The 18,704-nt window shown below is 45.9% G+C and overlaps 1 protein-coding gene across 3 annotated transcripts in view; it reads right to left on the bottom strand.

The window, feature by feature from the left end:
* slc12a5a (solute carrier family 12 member 5a) overlaps positions 1–18,704 on the bottom strand; it is a 180,772-nt gene that overhangs the window by 8,060 nt on the left and 154,008 nt on the right. For 2 of the 3 annotated variants that reach the window (XM_035388952.1, XM_035388954.1), the window contains 18 exons: positions 18,402–18,613; positions 17,162–17,329; positions 15,715–15,813; positions 15,390–15,447; positions 14,753–14,927; positions 13,389–13,507; positions 12,302–12,400; positions 11,233–11,352; positions 10,642–10,746; positions 10,025–10,193; positions 8,922–9,117; positions 7,703–7,872; positions 6,112–6,243; positions 4,571–4,678; positions 3,388–3,513; positions 2,677–2,894; positions 1,852–1,866; positions 1,254–1,387 (listed from right to left, as the gene is read on the bottom strand). In XM_035388952.1, the coding sequence (XP_035244843.1) occupies positions 1,254–1,387; positions 1,852–1,866; positions 2,677–2,894; positions 3,388–3,513; positions 4,571–4,678; positions 6,112–6,243; positions 7,703–7,872; positions 8,922–9,117; positions 10,025–10,193; positions 10,642–10,746; positions 11,233–11,352; positions 12,302–12,400; positions 13,389–13,507; positions 14,753–14,927; positions 15,390–15,447; positions 15,715–15,813; positions 17,162–17,329; positions 18,402–18,613 (2,423 nt within the window). The remainder of the gene's footprint in view (positions 1–1,253; positions 1,388–1,851; positions 1,867–2,676; positions 2,895–3,387; positions 3,514–4,570; positions 4,679–6,111; positions 6,244–7,702; positions 7,873–8,921; positions 9,118–10,024; positions 10,194–10,641; positions 10,747–11,232; positions 11,353–12,301; positions 12,401–13,388; positions 13,508–14,752; positions 14,928–15,389; positions 15,448–15,714; positions 15,814–17,161; positions 17,330–18,401; positions 18,614–18,704) is intronic. The other variant, XM_035388953.1, reaches the window with a different exon arrangement.

The following is an 18,704-nucleotide window of genomic DNA, read 5'->3' as shown; positions in this document are numbered from 1 at the left end:
ACACACACATATACTCACGCACACAGCATACACACACGTATACTCACGCACACACACACACACACACATACAGCATACACACACACACAGCATACACATACAGCATACACACACACAGCATACACACACGTATACTCACGCACACATACACACAGCATACACATACAGCATACACACACACAGCATACACACACGTATACTCACGCACACACACACACAGCATACACATACAGCATACACACACACAGCATACACACACGTATACTCACGCACACATACACACAGCATACACATACAGCACACACACACAGCATACACACACGTATACACATACAGCATACACACACACAGCATACACATACAGTATACACACACATAGCATACACACACATAGCATACACACACGTATACTCACGCACACATACACACAGCATACACACACAGCATACACACACATAGCATACACATACAGTATACACACACACACAGCATACACACACGTATACTCACGCACACATACACACAGCATACACATACAGCATACACACACATAGCATACACATACAGTATATACACACACACACAGCATACACACACGTATACTCACGCACACATACACACAGCATACACATACAGCATACACACACATAGCATACACATACAGTATACACACACACACAGCATACACACACGTATACTCACGCACACATACACACAGCATACACACACGTATACATACAGCATACACACACACACACACACATACAGCACACACACACAGCATACACACACGTATACTCACGCACACACACACACAGCATACACATACAGCATACACACACATAGCATACACACACAGCATAGACATACATAGCATACACATACAGTATACACACACAAACAGCATACACACACACAGCATACACACACGTATACTCACGCACACATACACACAGCATACACATACAGCACACACACACACAGCATACACATACAGCATACACAAACAGCATACACACACACACAGCATACACATACAGCATACACACACATACAGCACACACACACAGCATACACATACAGCATACACACACATCATACACACACAGCATACATACACACACACACACACACACACACACACACACACATACAGCATACACACACACACAGCATATTCATACACATAAACATACATGCAGCACAAACAAAATGCTAGCGGTCCTTCACAATGTGCATCATGGGGAGGATACAGTTCTCGTCACCTGTCCTGTTCTTGGGTGGTCCGGGCATGTTGAGGAGAACCAGCCTGGCATCCTGGGACTTCTTCAAAATGACTCCATTCAGCCTTAGCGCAGTGTGCATGCGCCTCACATTTGACTGGTTGCTGGGCAGAAAGAGGGGTCACCAGGAAACAGCTTATGTCATTATTATGTAATTAAGCACCGGCTGCATGTGATAATATACAGCACGAACATGTGCCAAAACACAGGTCACTATTTAAAAGCTAAAGCTACAATCTGCGCACAATCTGTGGTTTCTCTTCAACCTGACTGAGTTTAATTGGTACTCAGAGATATTGATTCAATCCAGGCCTTTGTATTTTAAGCCACACCTTGAGCTTATTTGCTTTCTAACCACATACCTTAAACCAAAGAGCAGGTACACTCTGTGGCCTAATGACCACACACCCTAACCAAAGAGCAGGTACACTCTGTGGTCTACTGACCACACACCCTAACCAAAGAGCAAGTACACTCTGTGGTCTACTGACCACACACCCTAACCACAGGTTGTGTGCACTCTGGCAGAAGGGGTTGTCGCTGTGAAGGCTCCTAAATAAATACTCACAGGTTCTCCCATTCCCTGAAGCATGGCAAGGGGAAAAAAACAAGGTCAAAACATGGAGAAGACTATCCTTTATCCACACTGACAGATATTAGCTACACTGATGGTCAAGAAGCGAGCAGAGCCATTGTTATAGAGTGAGATGGAGTGTTGATAATCAGTGTAACGATTCCCAGCGAGTAGGGGATCCTTCATAATGTACATCTACTATGATGGGGTGTCTCTTTTCTGTACAAGTGAGAGTATGTGACATTATGATGCTGTACCTGGTTGATAAATATAAAAATTAACAATGCCCTATCTCCTCAGGTAGCAAGTTCAGGTTATCTGGCATTTTTGAAGAAAGGTGATGAACATGACAGAGACAGGAAGTGAGAACAATCACGCCTTTAAAGGACAGGAAGGTCAGCTGGAACCACACGTTAAGATCCACAGCACAGTGAAAAGGGTGCACAAACATATACAAATAGCACAGCTAGTGAAGTGGACCTGTATCCCAGATGAATATCAAAGTCCACTTTACAGGCTACTGTAGCTACTGCAGTGTGGCTCAGAACCACAACTTTAAGAAGTGATTTATAATCCCTTACAAGAGTGGTTAATATGAGAACAAATTAGAAGAGTTTATGAACTCATTTTCATGAGACCTGAACAGTGATGTTCTCAAAATATTAGCAAGCATGAACCACTGGCAAGATTAAAAACAAAAAGTTCAAATCTCATTCAGATTCTTCACAGTCGATGCATAAAAATAAAAGTTCTTGAAAAACTCTCACGCTCCTGTGGCAGAGTGATCTGAGCATGCTCAGATACAAGCGGGCGACTCACGGCTTCATGTTGAAGATATCCTTGATGCCCTCCGGTGTGGAGGCGCCAGGAGGCTTGCCCTTGCCCTTGTCCCCCTCAAACTTTTCGGTCCAGGTCATCTGCACTTTGCCCCCTGGGGTCTGTGCCCCCTCGACGGGGGACTGGGGGCTGGTGGGGGTGGGGGTGGCGTTCTTCTCGAGGATCAGCTGCACCTGTTGGGGGTGGGAGACATTCACAGGCTGAGAGTGCAAGCACAGCGGAGCACGTTGGGTAAAGGGGGGGGGAAAGAGAGAGCCGTTAGATAGACCGCACCCCTCCCTGGTGAGGCACACAGACCAGCAGATTCCGGGGGGGGAGGGAAATGCTGATTATTATTATTTTTTGGGGGGGAAGGGTAACAGTAATAGGAAGTTGAGGGTGGGAGTACTAGGGGTGGTGGTTTTTATTGTTTTTATATTTATGTTTTATATATTTGTTTTATTGTGTGTGATGCTCAAACCTGAGGTCGTTTTTGTTGTTTTAAAGGAATATAACAAGTTACATGTTCCCACCATTGAACTTCTGCTTGCTTTCATCAGCATTACGCATTATTCTCACAAAGAACACTGCAGTGTACACAGCATGGAGGAGAAAGAGGGACTAGAGAAGGAAAGATTTGATACAGTCAGGTGTCCAGGGCAGGAGGAAGAGAGTGAGGGGTGTGTCAGAGCAGGAGGCGGGGCCGGGCAGTACCTCCTCCTCGGGCTTCTCCTCCTCGCTGACCCCCGGCTGCTCCTCGGGCACGCTCAGCTGAGCGCCAGAGGCGCCCTGATTCTTGCGGCGAATGGAACCGCGGGAGACATCAGTGATGCTCTGGATCTGTCCGTCACAGCAGGAGGGAGGAGAGGGGAGGAGCATGCATTACACACACACTGCCTCTTTAAAGCAGGGCTTCGGAAACTCACATCTTAAAGCTTCTCCTGGGTTTATGGATTTTAAAAAAAATATTACTTCAGTTTTAGTCAATGTTTTTGATTGGCTCAGACAGTTTTTGTGTGTGGGAAGGATATTTTCTTATATGAAGCAAGATACAATGACTTGCTTCAGCTATAACTCTGAAGCAGCAACATTGTGCCTGCAGAGGTTGTACATGTGTACATTACCTGATAAATTTCTTAAAACATATTTAATCTCATCTTCTGTAAACTGAGACTTGGCTGCACTCTAGGAAAGTGGCATGGCTTAAGTTAGCTGGATAACTGCACTGAGCAAAACCCAGAACGCTCCCTGGAGTATGGACTGAAGTAAAAAGAGCTGTTCCAGGCTTTACCCAGTGTAGTTATCCAGCTAACTCAGTAATCCTGTTTCATGAAATACGCCCCTGGTTTATTTTATTAAAAATCAAAATAATGCAATTTATCCAACCATCCATTATCTATACCCACTTATCCTGGGTCGCAGGGGGTGTTGGAGCCTACCCCAGCATGCATTGGGCAACAGGCAGGAATACACCCTGGGCAGGCCGCCAATCTATCGCAGGGTACACAATTCACTCACACACTCATACCTATGGGCAATTTAGAGTCTCGTATTAGCCTACCTGCATGTCTTTGGACTGCGGGAGGAAACCAGAGTACTCGGAGGAGACCCACACGGACACGGGGAGAACATGCTCCACAAACAGAAGGGCCCAGGCCAGATTTTTTCAATTTGGCCGTGGAGACTTCCCATATCAAAGTCTGGGAACTACTATCTTAATGTTTTACCTCACAGAAGAGAAAAGTAATGATTTCAGTAATTTCTGAGATTGTTCATTATTTTCACACAGGACCAAAAAGGAGTAAATTCCTTTTCACACAGAACCAAAAAGGAGTAAAATCCTTTTCACCGAGGATCACAGGAGTGCTGAAAAACTGATTACTTCTGCCTTTCTTACCTCTCGCTCACGCTCGTTCTTCGTCAGATTAATCTGTTTGAGGATCTGTGATCGTTGCTCCATCACTAGGGTCTTCTCGTAAGTGTAGGCAGAGATATCGCTGTCATGCTAGAATTGGATAATACATACAAAAGTGGTTACCAGACAGTTACTTGCAGAGGAAAAATAATGTTTAGTGCATATATTTCAGTAAAATAAAGTAGAGGGTTTACATCGGTTAAGTTATTTGATGACGTGGCTTTGTGACTCTGCACTGCACTCTTTCACACACAGACACGGTCTGGCACCATAGACGGAAGTACAGTGAGTGTGTGAGAATCACGGCGGCGAAAACGATCGAGATGAGCCCGTTACGTGGCACGTCTGAGCCGTGCGATCCCACAATGCTTTGCTTCTGCTGATGAGCGTCTCAGACCGCGAGCTCATCAGTCCCGCTGATTATTCTCCTTCAGACAGACTGGGGTAAGTGCTCCCTCATTGATTATTATGGCACTCACAGCCTGGTATGGTGCCCCACATGGTGACACTTACAGTGTTTCTGTACTTCAGGATGGCTCCCCCTAGCTGCCTGGCTGGACATTGCAACTGAAAAAGCTGTTTTTGCTCTTCAACCTTTCCAAATTCAACTTTTCAGAATCAGCTTTAACTCAGCTCAGGTCCGACCTTCATAACCGAGAGCAGCGTGTATCAGTAATGCTAAATCCTTATTCAGGAAAAGTAACATGGTGTGGAAGATTAAACTGAGCTTAAAGACTGTTCTTACTGTAATGGTTTACTGTCGTAAGGGCTAAATTCCTGCTATACAATGGTGAACATATCAAGGTACTCTGGCCAGCAAAAACAATAACAGACTAAAAGTTTTCATCTGCTCGGGGTGTATTTTAGAAAGAAGAAGAGCTGCCTGTCTTGAAAAAATAAATCCAGTTGTGACTAAATTGAAATGGAAATGCTTTACAACCATGCACTAAAATATTGGATAGAAAACAAGCATGACTTGATGATCACTGCCACCTTTCGAAAAAAAAAAAATTATATGCTAATTTTGATTTTGTAAAACTCCATTATGCTAAATATTTAGTAAAACATCTCTTGGTCAGTCTGCCTTCTCTTTCAAGGGGGATAATATCTGAAATGCAGGTCCTCTACACATGACAGTGGAACATGTTTTCCAAAGTCACACTAAAGGAATGTGTTAATCAGTTTAACCACCAGGGTCCAGGTTGAACTATGCGGTTGTTCCCTGTACTTGGACCGGTACTTCTCTCTAGGGGTTTCGTCATACTTGTTCCTGGTTAAGGTTATACACTTTGTTGTACGTCGCTCTGGATAAGAGCGTCTGCCAAATGCCTGTAATGTAATGTAATGTAGTTGACTTTTCTATTTTAGTGAAATTATAAAAATGCTATGTAATTGTTGTAACAGATGCTGTTTACCATTTGTAGTATTTTTTTATGTTCTGCCATATGGTTGCGTGTGAGCTAAATTCAGCTGTAACATTCACGAACAGAGGAATGTTTTTCACGATCTCAGGCAGGCCTCACCATCTCCACCACCTCCACCGCGGCATCGATGCGCAGATGGTACAGGAAAGTGGTCAGGTCCTTCTTCATCTGGATGCTGTTGTCATCCATCTGGGCCACGGTGAAGATGCGCATCTTGCATTTCCTCCACACCTGTCAAGAGGTGGACACCTGTGACTCCCGTTCCCAGGCTACCCACTCATCCACACACACACACGTACACACACTCAGGCACGTGCACAACGAGCACACACACACACACACACACACACGGCTTTGTGAACAGGCCATTGTGGAGGTCTGCATCCTGACCCGAATTCAACAGGGCCTGAATGTATGCTCAGATCCGGTTGAGCATTGGGCCTATTTTTAGTTCTGTGTCATCGGGTCAGTTCAGGTAGGGGCCCACTGCCAACTCGGAAGCTCACAAATAGTAATGTAGCAACACTTCTGTCTAACAACGATTGACAAGAATAGCTTTTGTAGTGTACTCATGTAGTCTGCTCAACTAGGAAATTAAAACAGCCATATTTGACAGCACAGGAGCAATAAACTTATTGTTAATGTAACGTTTAACAGAAGGAAAAATGACAATAAATCTATCCGTTCTGATTAACAACATCAATATAAATTATTCATCTGTTTTACGAACGTACTTTATGTAAAAACGGAAAGAGTATTTGCTCCTGTTTTGTCTGTTGCAGAGGTACAAGCAACAAACGTAATGTCAAGTTGAACAGAAGAAAAAACATGTTTAAAGATAAGCCTGAAAGCAATTTGTGCAGCCTTTGGTTTTGGGGTGTAGCTTCTGATGTCTCTGTTTCTTCGGTGTGTGCTTTGTTCTGTCTCTGTGTTATATCTCATCCTGTCTCTTGTTTTGGATGTACCTTGGCCTGTCCCTGATTTTAGGGTGTACCCCGTCCTGTCTCTGGTTTTGGGGTGTACCTCGCCCTGTCTCTGGTTTTGGGGCGTACCTCGCCCTGTCTCTGGTTTTGGGGTGTACCTCGCCCTGTCTCAGGTTTTGGGGCGTACCTCGCCCTGTCTCTGTTTTTGGGGTGTACCTGGTCCTGTCTCTGGTTTTGGGGTGTACCTCTCCCTGTCTCTGTTTTTGGGGTGTACCTCCATCTGTCTCTGGTTTTGAGGTGTACCTCCCTCTGTCTCTGGTTTTGGGGTATACCTCGCCCTGTCTCTGGTTTTGGGGTGTACCTCGCCCTGTCTCTGGTTTTGGGGCGTACCTCGCCCTGTCTCTGGTTTTGGGGCGTACCTCGCCCTGTCTCTGGTTTTGGGGCGTACCTCGCCCTGTCTCTGGTTTTGGGGCGTACCTCGCCCTGTCTCTGGTTTTGGGGCGTACCTCGCCCTGTCTCTGGTTTTGGGGCGTACCTCGCCCTGTCTCTGGTTTTGGGGCGTACCTCGCCCTGTCTCTGGTTTTGGGGCGTACCTCGCCCTGTCTCTGGTTTTGGGGCGTACCTCGCCCTGTCTCTGGTTTTGGGGCGTACCTCGCCCTGTCTCTGTTTTTGGGGTATACCTCGCCCTGTCTCTGGTTTTGGGGTGTACCTCGCCCTGTCTCTGGTTTTGGGGCGTACCTCGCCCTGTCTCTGGTTTTGGGGCGTACCTTGTGTTGACGTAGAAGGAAGGGCAGCAGCATGAGCATTCCCCCGTCGTGGACGATCCACCAGACGTCGATGTGTCCCTCGGAGAAGCGCTCGCCGTTGGACGGGTAGGCTGCGATGTTCTTGGGCACCAGGAGGGCCAGGTGTGCAGACGTGGTCTCTCTCACCAGCTCTGCGGAGGACGAGTGGGTGAGAACCCAAGTGATGGGTACACGCTCTTCCCAAACACCCCCTCTCCATGAATCGCTGATAACGGTGAATTCCCAAGAAGAACAAAAATGCTTCCCGATCACTGACTCACTAAAAAAATCACTCACTTTATTTTATTTTGTGCTTTTTTCTCTCCAATTTTGAATGCACCATCATACTTTATATCAGCACACATTGCCATAATCTCTGCTGTAGATTTGGGGACCGCAAACATATGCTCTCCTCCAAAGCGTGTGATGCTAGCCGTTGTCTCTTGCCACATGCACAGGCATTCTGTAGTCAGAGGGAGACACTTCTGGAGCAGCTCAACAGGTGGACTTCCGGGCACCCGATCGACCAGCGGGTGTCGCCGGTGCACAGTGAAACTCCGCAATCGCACATCTGAAATCCTCCCGTCCCTGGGCAACGCGAGGGCCAGCTGCTCGTTGCCCTGCAGGGCTTGCTGACCTCAATTGGCGCTGCCGCAGCCCACTACTCAACACCACGCTCTCTTAATGAAATATATCTGAGAAAAACCTTTTCGCTCAACAGACTTCACAACCAGCTACCACAAAAAAGGCAGTGTCACAATGAAAGAAAGCAAGTATCCATGCTCGGAAAATTGGCAGCTTTCAGTAATTACATACACGAGAGCGTTATGAATACCCTAAAAGTCCTTTAGCATTCTGGCCTTGCTGCCAGTTTGTAGCACATAAAGGCATGAAGACAGGAGAGACATCCAGTAATACATAGGTTGTATTCTAATTTAGGTTAGCAAGAGGCATAAGCATTTGAATGGACATAATCAGGTCAATTAAGAATTATACTGACACAATTCAAGTAGATGACAAGGGGCAGAGACTACACAAGGATCGCTGAATAGACCTAAACAAGGCAGAAATGTCAACGCTCTCCTTAACCATTCTTAATCGACGAATTAATGAAAGTATGAGGTCAGCAGTCTTTCATTTAACCCTCCTGCCCTCCCATTGGTCCCCCCCCTGTCAGATGACACGGCCCCGCCTCTCTCACCAATGAAGTTCCTCCAGGCGTGGTGGCCCTCGGGCTGCTTCCAGTCACGGGGCCAGCTGACCAGCACGGTGTTGTGCTGGAGGCCGCCCAGCCCCCCGGCCTGGATCAGGTGGGAGGTGGCGTCCCGCAGGTTGGAGGAGATCACCACCTGGCTGAAGCCCTTCACCTTCTCCGTCTCCATGGCCTTCCGCACGGACTGAGGACGCGCGCGAGAAAAAGGAACGCGGTAACCTCGACGGGCAGAGGTGGGTGGGCTCCAGGCGCCCAAGCACCCGCCCCCTTTTGCTAAATGTGCCCCTTTGATTTTTTGGGGTTTTTTTTCCTTTATTTGACAGAACAGTGTAGAGAGACAGGAAGAATTAGGAGGAGAGAGAGGGAGAGATCGGCGGTCGGATTCGAGCCCCCGACGTCGCGGCTCGCATTGAGCATGTGATTAGCGCTCTACGGGCTGCGCCACTAGAGGCCCCCGTGCCCCTTTGATTTGATAAAAAGAAAATATATTCTGCGCAGTAACTGGGTGTTGTAAAACAGCTTTTCTAGATTGATGTGCCCTTTTCTCACTTTGAGCATCTGCCCCCTGAAAAGGTCTCTGCATGGCCCTGAACCTCAGCCTGTTGAACTGGACCGGTTCACTCTACAACAGATCCATGTACCTCCATCTGCTCATGTCAGCATTGTCATGCCCTGCTCAACCCATTTTATTTTCTGTCTGCTACTTTACACCAGGCTGGCCAGTGGAGGATGGGCTCCCCCTCTATAGCCGGGTTCCTCTCCAGATTTCTTCTCATTGGGGAGTTTTTTCTCGCTACAGTTTGAGGGTTTTCTCCCCACTGGGAATTTTTTTTTTTTTTTTAAAGTACCTGCTATTTAGGGGTTCAGGCTAGGTGTTTGCTCTTTCTGCTGTATGTCTTGCCTTGCTACTCTGTAAAGTGTCTTTGTGACAGTTTTCTATTAAAAAAGAGCTGTACACATAAAATTGAATTGAATTGAATTTAATGTCAGATAAGCTGTTTTGCATGGTTCGTGTAACTGTAAAAGTGTGTGACCCTGACGGTCCGCCTGCAAAAACAGCTGCTTGGTCAACCTTAGGGTTAGCGTCTTACCTGCTCTGCGCGTTGGGACTGGGGGTAATTTTCCAGAAGGGTTCCCTCCAGTGCCGCTCCCACGATGGTCAGGCCCTTCCCTGCCTTCAGCTGATTGGTCAGGGACAGGAGGCGGGGCTGCTCCACGTTTTGCTCCGCGTCTACACTGACCAACACCAGCAGCTGCGGCCTGGTGGACAGAAGGTTTGTGAGTGGGGTATTAGTGGAATGGACGGAGACCAGGGAACAGCACACCTGCTGTGATAATTAACAGGCATTCTACTGAAATGTGTGTGCGTGACAGTTATTTTATGCGACTGTGTGCGCGTGTGTGCATGTGTTTGTGTGTGTGTACAGTATGTGTGTGTGTATATGTGTGATGTGTGTGAGCGCATGTACGTGTGTAGTGTGTGTATGTATATGTGTATGTGTGCGTGTATGTGTGTGTGTGTGCATGTTAATGTGTGTGTATGTGTGTGTGTGCATGTGCGTGAGTGTGTTTCTGTTTGTGTGTGTTTGTGTGTGTATGTGTGAGCGTGGTGTGGGGTGCATGTGCATGTGGTGTGTGTGTTAATGTAAGTGTGGAGTGTGTGTGTGTGTGTGTTTATATGTACATGCATGCATGTGTTTGTATTCACCTCCAGTTCTTGGTGTGAGGCGGTCCCTCCTCGAGCCTCATGAGGGCGAATCGCGCGGCGCTGAGGGACAGACCCCGGATTCCGTCTCCCCACTCCTTCTCCGCCCTGTCACACACACACACACACACACACGCACACACGTCAACGACAGTGTTAACAGTTAAAACTGCTGGGTTCAGAAAATTAAACATATTTCACTTAATCCTCACCTTGCTGACACCATCTTCCATCAGCTTTCATTTCCAATAGCGTGAAACCTAAACAGCATTACTCCCACTGACTCCCCTAAGTCACAGCTTAATTCACAGGTGACATGATGGAAGCTTCATGCAGTCTTCAGATTGCAGTAGTCCAGGGCTGCTCAACCCTGTTCTTGGAGATCTACTGTCCTACAGGTTTTCACTCCCTAACAAAACACACCTCACTTAACAGCTAGAGATCTAGTTGAGCTGAATTGGTTGAATTGAAGAACTTGAACTGTAGATCTCCAGGAACTGGGTGGGGCAGCCCTGCAGTGGACACCGTGGATTCAGAGAGGTCACCTACCCAGACCTGTTGACCTGTCCATCTCAGAGGTCAGCAGTCACTCACCCGCGGAACTCGATGTACTTGTAGATGCAGCTGGCTATCACCATGGCGACAATGGCGTAGTACCAGGAGCAGATGAACATGAGGGAGAGGCACAAGCTCATTCCCAGGAAGGACAGGGTCCTGTAGACGGGCAGGAACACGTATGACACATACGGTAACTCACAGCGAAAATGACTGTACCTCCTCTTCACTGTACTCATTTATAGCCTATATGCCCCGCTCTTGTCAAATTACCAAGGTTAAAACACCGGGCTAAGACAGCGGCGTTGTATGCTCGAGGGAGGTACTTTACCAGAACTGCTTCTTTAATCAATCTTCACAGATGGATAATATGTTAAAGTGTATGGTACATATGCTAACAGATTAGAGTGTCCTCTAAGCAGATCAGTAATGTAGTATGCTGCAGTGGTTCAGTTTCAATTATCCCCGTGACTGATTGCTTGCTGTCAGGGCAACTGGACCGAATGGAACAGGAGGAAGGAGGAGCATTTACTTCAGAGCAGACATTTTATCCAGAGCAACATACAGTATCTGAATTCGTATTTTTTCAGCATCTGTAGTCCCCAGTTTTAACCCACGAGTACCTTTGCGTTCTTAGTGCAATGCTCTGCCAACTGAGCCACAGGACTAGTTCTACGATGATTATGATGCAATGATGTAGTAACCATGTGACCTGGATTTATAAGTTGAAAATTAGATTTATATCCATAAGATATCTTTGCAATATACTCTACAATCTATAATATGCACTCTAATGCAGCATCTGTCAATTTATCACACCAGTTTAAAGATTGTACGCTATGTACAGACACAGTTTGTTGATAATGTTCTGCTGAAAGAGTGATACAAGATATGTGGTTCCAAATAGGACACGTGGGCATGTCGGAAATGAAGCCTGCTTCATAAAAGTGAAAAATCTGTGAGTATATTGCCTAACAAAAATTGCCAATACATTGCACAGAACACTACTCTCAGAGTATGAAGTGTCTAAATCCACTGCTTGGTAATAATACAATGATTCACTTATGACTCATCGTCTCTGATTCCTGTGATTGGCTGTTGAACTCACCAATGGTAGAATTTGAATCGGGGCCTCCAGTTGGGGGTGCGGAGCAGAGTCTGCAGGGCGCAGGCCAAGTTGACAAACATGTAGCACATCAGAAAGAACCTGAGGTGGAGAAAGTGAGAGCTATGCTTTGGCGAAAATCCAACGTGCTGGTGACACACACGCCATAACTGCCAACATGGCTGCTTGCTTCACCCCCACTATAAATGACTAGGAAAGTTGCATTGTTATTTGTTCTATTTTGTGTTCACTAAATAGTTGCTAATGCTACCACGTACCGACTACATAGCTGGCAATGCTATATTTTATGCTAGCCTACTAATACTATACTAACATTTACTCAGCTAATGTAGTGTCAGTAAAGAGTCTGACAGCTGAGTGTTTGAATGTTTTTTCTTCCCGCTGAGGAGCTTTTTAACATCTTTGTTTTCTAGGAGGGATTCATTTACCGTTTTCCTGTTTTCCTGTGAACTTGTCTTTATAGAAAGCCCTATACAAATAAAATCGAATTTAAATTATAATTAACTCATGAGAAAAATAAGTGAAATTACTATATTCCAGTTCACTGTGCATTATTAGATTGGACTCATCCTTAAAAAGTGGTGACATGCCGTGCACACTAACGGGAGGCATCACTGCAGGTGGACTGCCTCCGGTCAAATGTTGCTATGTATGTTACTACGTTTCATGATGTACATCCACCGAGGTTGGTGTTTATTAGGAGAGGACACAACATCATCAGTGTTCACTGGCAGTCCGTGCGGCTCTAAGGGATGGCCTGGAGGCATACACATATAAGATTAAATCTATGGGATTTATGTGACAACATACAAAAGAGAGATGGTAGTTTACTGTACAGTTTTCTATAAAAATTCCAGAGAGATAAATCTCGATGGCATCTTATGGAGAAAGGAAATGTGGTTCTGGATGTGGTTCAGAGCTTGAGTAACTGTGAGCAAGTAGATTCTTGGAAAAAGGAAATAGGTTAGCGTATGAGTTACGGTCACCACTATCCACCTGTCCCACAGCATTGTGAAAAGGGAATATGTTACACCGTGCTTGAGAGGCGTGCTTTGCGGGATGCGCTCACATGGAGAGGATGGGGGCGACTGCATCTAGGGAAGCTATGAGGATCCCAATCTCACAGATGCATGCAGTGAGCAGCAGGGCCCAGGTTGGCTCCCCATTGGCCTTACCATGGCCAAACACCTGCAAACAGAACAAAGAGATTACACTGGGTACGTGCCAAGCAGGGCAAAGAGATTACACGGAGCATGTGCCGAGCAGGACAGAGAGATTACACTGAGCATGTGCCAAGCAAGGGCAGAGAGATTACACCGGGCATGTGCCAAGCAAGGGCAGAGAGATTACACTGAGCATGTGCCACAGAACAGAGATTACACTGAGCATGTGCCACAGAACAGAGATTACACTGATCATGTGCCACAGAACAGAGATTACACTGAGCATGTGCCAAGCAGGACAGAGAGATTTCACTGAGCATGTGCCACAGAATAGAGAGATTACACTGAGCATGTGCCACAGAACAGAGAGATTACACTGATCATGTGCCACGAAAAACAGGGTTATTGTGCAAAACAATCTGCTGCAGTGCTCTCTCTCTCCCCTCCAACCACCCCCCGCCTCCTCCCCTCCCCGCCTCCCCCTCCCTTCCACCTCAGGTCACTTTGGGCCTTCAATACAGGGTCATAAATCATCACAACACCCTGGGGACAGGCAGCTTAAACCATTACTTCTGGGTTTCACTGAGCGGAGAGACAGCCCTGGTGTATGGTGTGTGTGTGTGTGTGCGCGCGTGCATGTGTGTGTGTAACTGTGTACCTGTGTGTTTGTATCGGCATGTGCATATATGTATGTACGTCCCTGTGTGTGTGTGTGTTTGTCTTGGTATGTTTATGTATTTGTCTTTGTATGTGTTCCTGTGTGTGTGTGTGTTTGTATAGGTATGTCTATGTATATCTGTTTGTGTACACGTTCCTCTGTGTGTGTGTGTGGTGTGTATGTGTGAGTTTGTATACATATGTTTATGTATATCTATGTGTTCCTATTTGTGTGGTGTGAGTGCATGTGTGTGTTTATATAGGTATGCCCAAGTATATGTGTTTGTATGTGCTCCTGTGTGGGTTTGTGTGTGTTTGTGTAGGTATGTTTGTATTATTTTCAGTTTGTATGTGTTAGTGTGTTGATGTTCGTGTTCAGCGTGTTTTTTTCTGGTGTGCAGGTGATTGTTCATGTACAGTGGGGCTCAAATTTCAGTGATCTTCTGTCAACTGAGGTGAACTGCTGAGTGATGAGCTCAGAGGCAGACAGACCAATCAGATGCACTGACCCTGAGGAAGGGCATGAGGCTGGAGTCGGACAAACCAATCAGATGCACTGACCCTGAGAACGGGCATGAGGTCAGACACCAATTAACCTATAAGATGCACTGACCCTGAGGAAGGGCACAATGCCATCACGGGAGATGGCCTGCAGCAGACGTGGTGCCCCCGTCAAACTCTGCAGCCCCGCCCCACAGGTGGAGAAGAAGGAGCCAATCACGATCACCCATGGAGAAGGCCACGCCAATGTGCCAATCACCAGGTTCCCATTGACCGCCTCTCCAAACCTGAAGGAAGCAGCAAGTATAAAAGGGTATTTCTAAAACTCGTGGCAAAAACATGAATTCGGTATTTGAAAGAATACAGTTGCAAGAAAAAGTTTGTGAACCATTTGGAATTACCTGGATTGCTGCATTATTTACTCATTAGATGTGGTCTGATCTTCATTTAAGTCACAATTATAGACAAACACATAACTTGATCATGGGTCACATGAACAGATGTTTTTCGAGAAGAGCAGGCTGTGTAAGTGACCAATCTGTGTGTGTTTTGCAGAAATCCAAGTAATTCTAAAGTGTTCACAAACTTTTTCTATATAAATAGGAAAGCAGTTTACTACACATTTGTCTCAGAGAACTGAAGTTTGATCTAACCCAATTTCTGTGCTACGTTTTCCGAGACATCGCGAAAAGGTAGAAGAGAAAAGAAGCCACAACAAAGGAACGAGAGAAGCATAGTGCAGATCTTACTTGTCCCTCAGCACCACACCCTCGATACAAGCCCCAAACAGGAACACACTGGACATGTCTAAGGAGCACAGTCAAGGAAAACGGTAACTACTGCTTGATAGATAAACAGACAGACAGACAGACAGACAGATAGATAGATACACACATTAAAAATCAGAAAGGTACTTTACTTCCCTGAAATGGGAAAGCAGGCTGGGCTGTAGCTCTCCCTTGATTGGTAAGTATGTAAGTATACAAGGACCCACTACTGCTGCACTGCTCCAGAGCGTGTGCAGGAGAGAGCGCCCTTTGGGCCTGAGGCACACTGTGTGCCGGTAAAGGATACAGACCAGGGAGGTGGTGGTGATGGCCATGATGGTGCCGATGGGGATGGACTTCTGTGCATCCCGCAGATCTCCAGATCGGTTAGAGCCAGCCATGATCCCTGCAAAAAACAAAAAAAAACAAAAGGAAGGAAATAAACAAAGGAAATAAAAATTTACATGAACTGAACCCTGAAGAAAGTCCTCTGTGGCTGAGAGGACTGGGTTAACAGGCTTGAGTCATCTTGGCACAGGCTATTTTCCTGTGAGTTTGCATTACCGTAATGAGATAAACAAAATATCCGCTGGGACGTGACGGCAGGTCATTTAAAGTTTAAGGTGCCGGGACCAGACAGATGATTTAGCTGCTGATATTGAGCTGAACTCCTGGAGGGGGGGAAAGGGGATTGAAGATGAGGTTGTTAAAGGTATCAGGGGAACTTTGCCCTGGAGGGAGGAATTAATAATAATATTAGAGCTTTTTTCGAAGCTTGTTTGCAGTGTTATTGGTTAAAAAAAAACCATATTAATAAATTTAGCTGTATCTGAGGGAAATTCAGATTACTACATTGAGAAAATAATATGTTTGTCTGCTTCTGTGTTATATGTGCATACATGTGTGTGTGTATGTGTGTGTTATAGTATGAGTGTACAGCACGTATGTATTACAATGTGATTGTACAGCACATGTATGTATATATTACAGTTGTTAGGACAGGACTATGAACTACACTTTTACTTTTTTTTTTTTACACACCACGGTCAGTCAATGATGTAATTCCTCGAGGGGGGAGGCAGCTTGTGAGAAAGAAAGGTATGATGGTGTAGCAAAGCTGGATGGTGGGAGGTTTGTCTTTTTGGAATTTTGTTAGCTGCCCTAACATTCGTGGACTGTTATTTTGAGAACCAGTCGCAAGGCTCTGTATTTTTTTGTGCATATACGTACATACAGTCTTTGTTGGAGCAATCTTTGTTGGATATACAATCTGACCCTATTTACTGCTGTCATTCAAACAGATATAAATACAGATTTATATCTTTAGCCAGCAGAGCAGCATTTGTGACTGACGCTCCAGGCCCATCTGTGCCCCAATAATGAACATTCTTTTTTGTGCATTTGACATCTGTGCACGTGAGAAGAGTAAAAGAGTGTATGTGAGAATTAAAATAATGTAAATCAGAGCAACGCTCGTGTATGTGAGAGGTAAATATGAAGTGTGGCCCACACAGCCCCGTGGTGTGTATGTGTGTGGGCCATACTTCATATTTACCTCTCACATACACAAGCGTTGCTCTGATTTACATTATTTTAATTCTCACATATATATCCCACATATGTGGGTAATTCTCACATATATATCCCACATATGTGGGCTCTGGGTGCATGCTGCCAGCTCTGCAGGAGTCGGTGATCTCATAAGAGGCTGTGAATGGGAGCTCTGGGAGTGGGAGGGTCCTCTCCCTACTGACCTGTCACCGAGGGGAAGTAAATTCCCACCAGCAGGGTGAAGAAGCTGGTGATGTCAGCGAGGACGTAGCGGTTGCTGTTGGTCACGGGGGCATCCGGGTCGCCCACAGACGGAACCCCCTGCTTCTCCAAAATGACCCCCTTATCCATGTAATTGCCAAAAAAGTTTTCTGCAATCGGAAGGGTGGGCATAAGTGAGACGGGGGGGAGGGGGGGGGGGGGCGGCAGGGAGATAAGGGGCAAGCTGAACCCCTACATCCAAACAAGTCAAGTCACACCAGGACCCATGCACAATCATCGCCACATCAAAGCATACATTTTGCCCCGTCCAAAATTCAGCACATCCTTCACCACGTTAACTACGAAACCACGTTAACTATGCACATTTCTGCAACTGATGATCATCTGTAATCTACATGCATGTGTTTGTGAGTGTGTCTGTTGTGCAGGTACAAGCATGTATGTAAATGGTAAATGGACTGCACTTATATAGCGCTTTTATCCAAAGCGCTTTACAATTGATGCCTTTACAATGGTGCTTTACAATGTATGTATTTATATGTGTTCCAGAATCTCCCATAAATAGTAGAATGGTGTGTGAAAGGGACTTTTGTGCGTGAGAGAGGTGGAATAGTGTGTGTGAGAAGTAAAAGAGTGTAAATGAGTGTGACATTTGTGCACATGAGAGGTAAGAGGGTGTATATCTGTAATCTACATGCATGTATTTGTGAGCGTGTCCGTTGTGCAAGTACAAGCATGTATGTATTTATATGTGTTCCAGAATCTCCCATAAATAGTAGAATGGTGTGTGAAAGGGACTTTTGTGCGTGAGAGAGGTGGAATAGTGTGTGTGAGAAGTAAAAGAGTGTAAATGAGTGTGACATTTGTGCACATGAGAGGTAAGAGGGTGTATATCTGTAATCTGCATGCATGTATTTGTGAGTGTGTCTGTTGTGCAAGTACAAGCATGTATGTATTTATATGTGTTCCAGAATCTCCCATAAATAGTAGAATGGTGTGTGAAAGGGACTTTTGTGCGTGAGAGAGGTGGAATAGTGTGTGTGAGAAGTAAAAGAGTGTAAATGAGTGTGACATTTGTGCACATGAGAGGTAAGAGGGTGTATATCTGTAATCTGCATGCATGTATTTGTGAGCGTGCCCGTTGTGCAAGCACAAGCACGTATGCATTTATATGCGCGCACATTTTTAGCAAACCATATATTTTGAACCGTGGGCCCTCACCAGCCATGATGCCGCTGGCGACGCCGGGGATTCCCTGGATCGATGACACGTTGTTGTTGGCAAAGTACTCGTCGCAGGTGGCATTGAGGAACTCCGAGTCGCAGAAAATCCTCCACAGCTTGGTGGTGACGGAGCCGTTGTCCCGCTCCACCACCTTGGCGCACACGTCAAAGCCCTTCCAGACCAAGGTGCGGTTTCCAAGGATACAGATTCTGCGGCAGAGACGGGCTTTAGTGCTTTGTGCCAGCTTCTGTTCCCGACCGTCCTGACAGAACCTGAATCAGCGGTGGCTATATAACTAAT

Source organism: Anguilla anguilla, chromosome 13, assembly GCF_013347855.1.
Source record: "Anguilla anguilla isolate fAngAng1 chromosome 13, fAngAng1.pri, whole genome shotgun sequence".
Taxonomy (NCBI): Eukaryota; Metazoa; Chordata; class Actinopteri; order Anguilliformes; family Anguillidae; genus Anguilla; species Anguilla anguilla.
The sequence above is the reverse complement of the archived record's forward strand: the minus strand, read 5'-3'. Positions and strand labels throughout refer to the sequence as shown.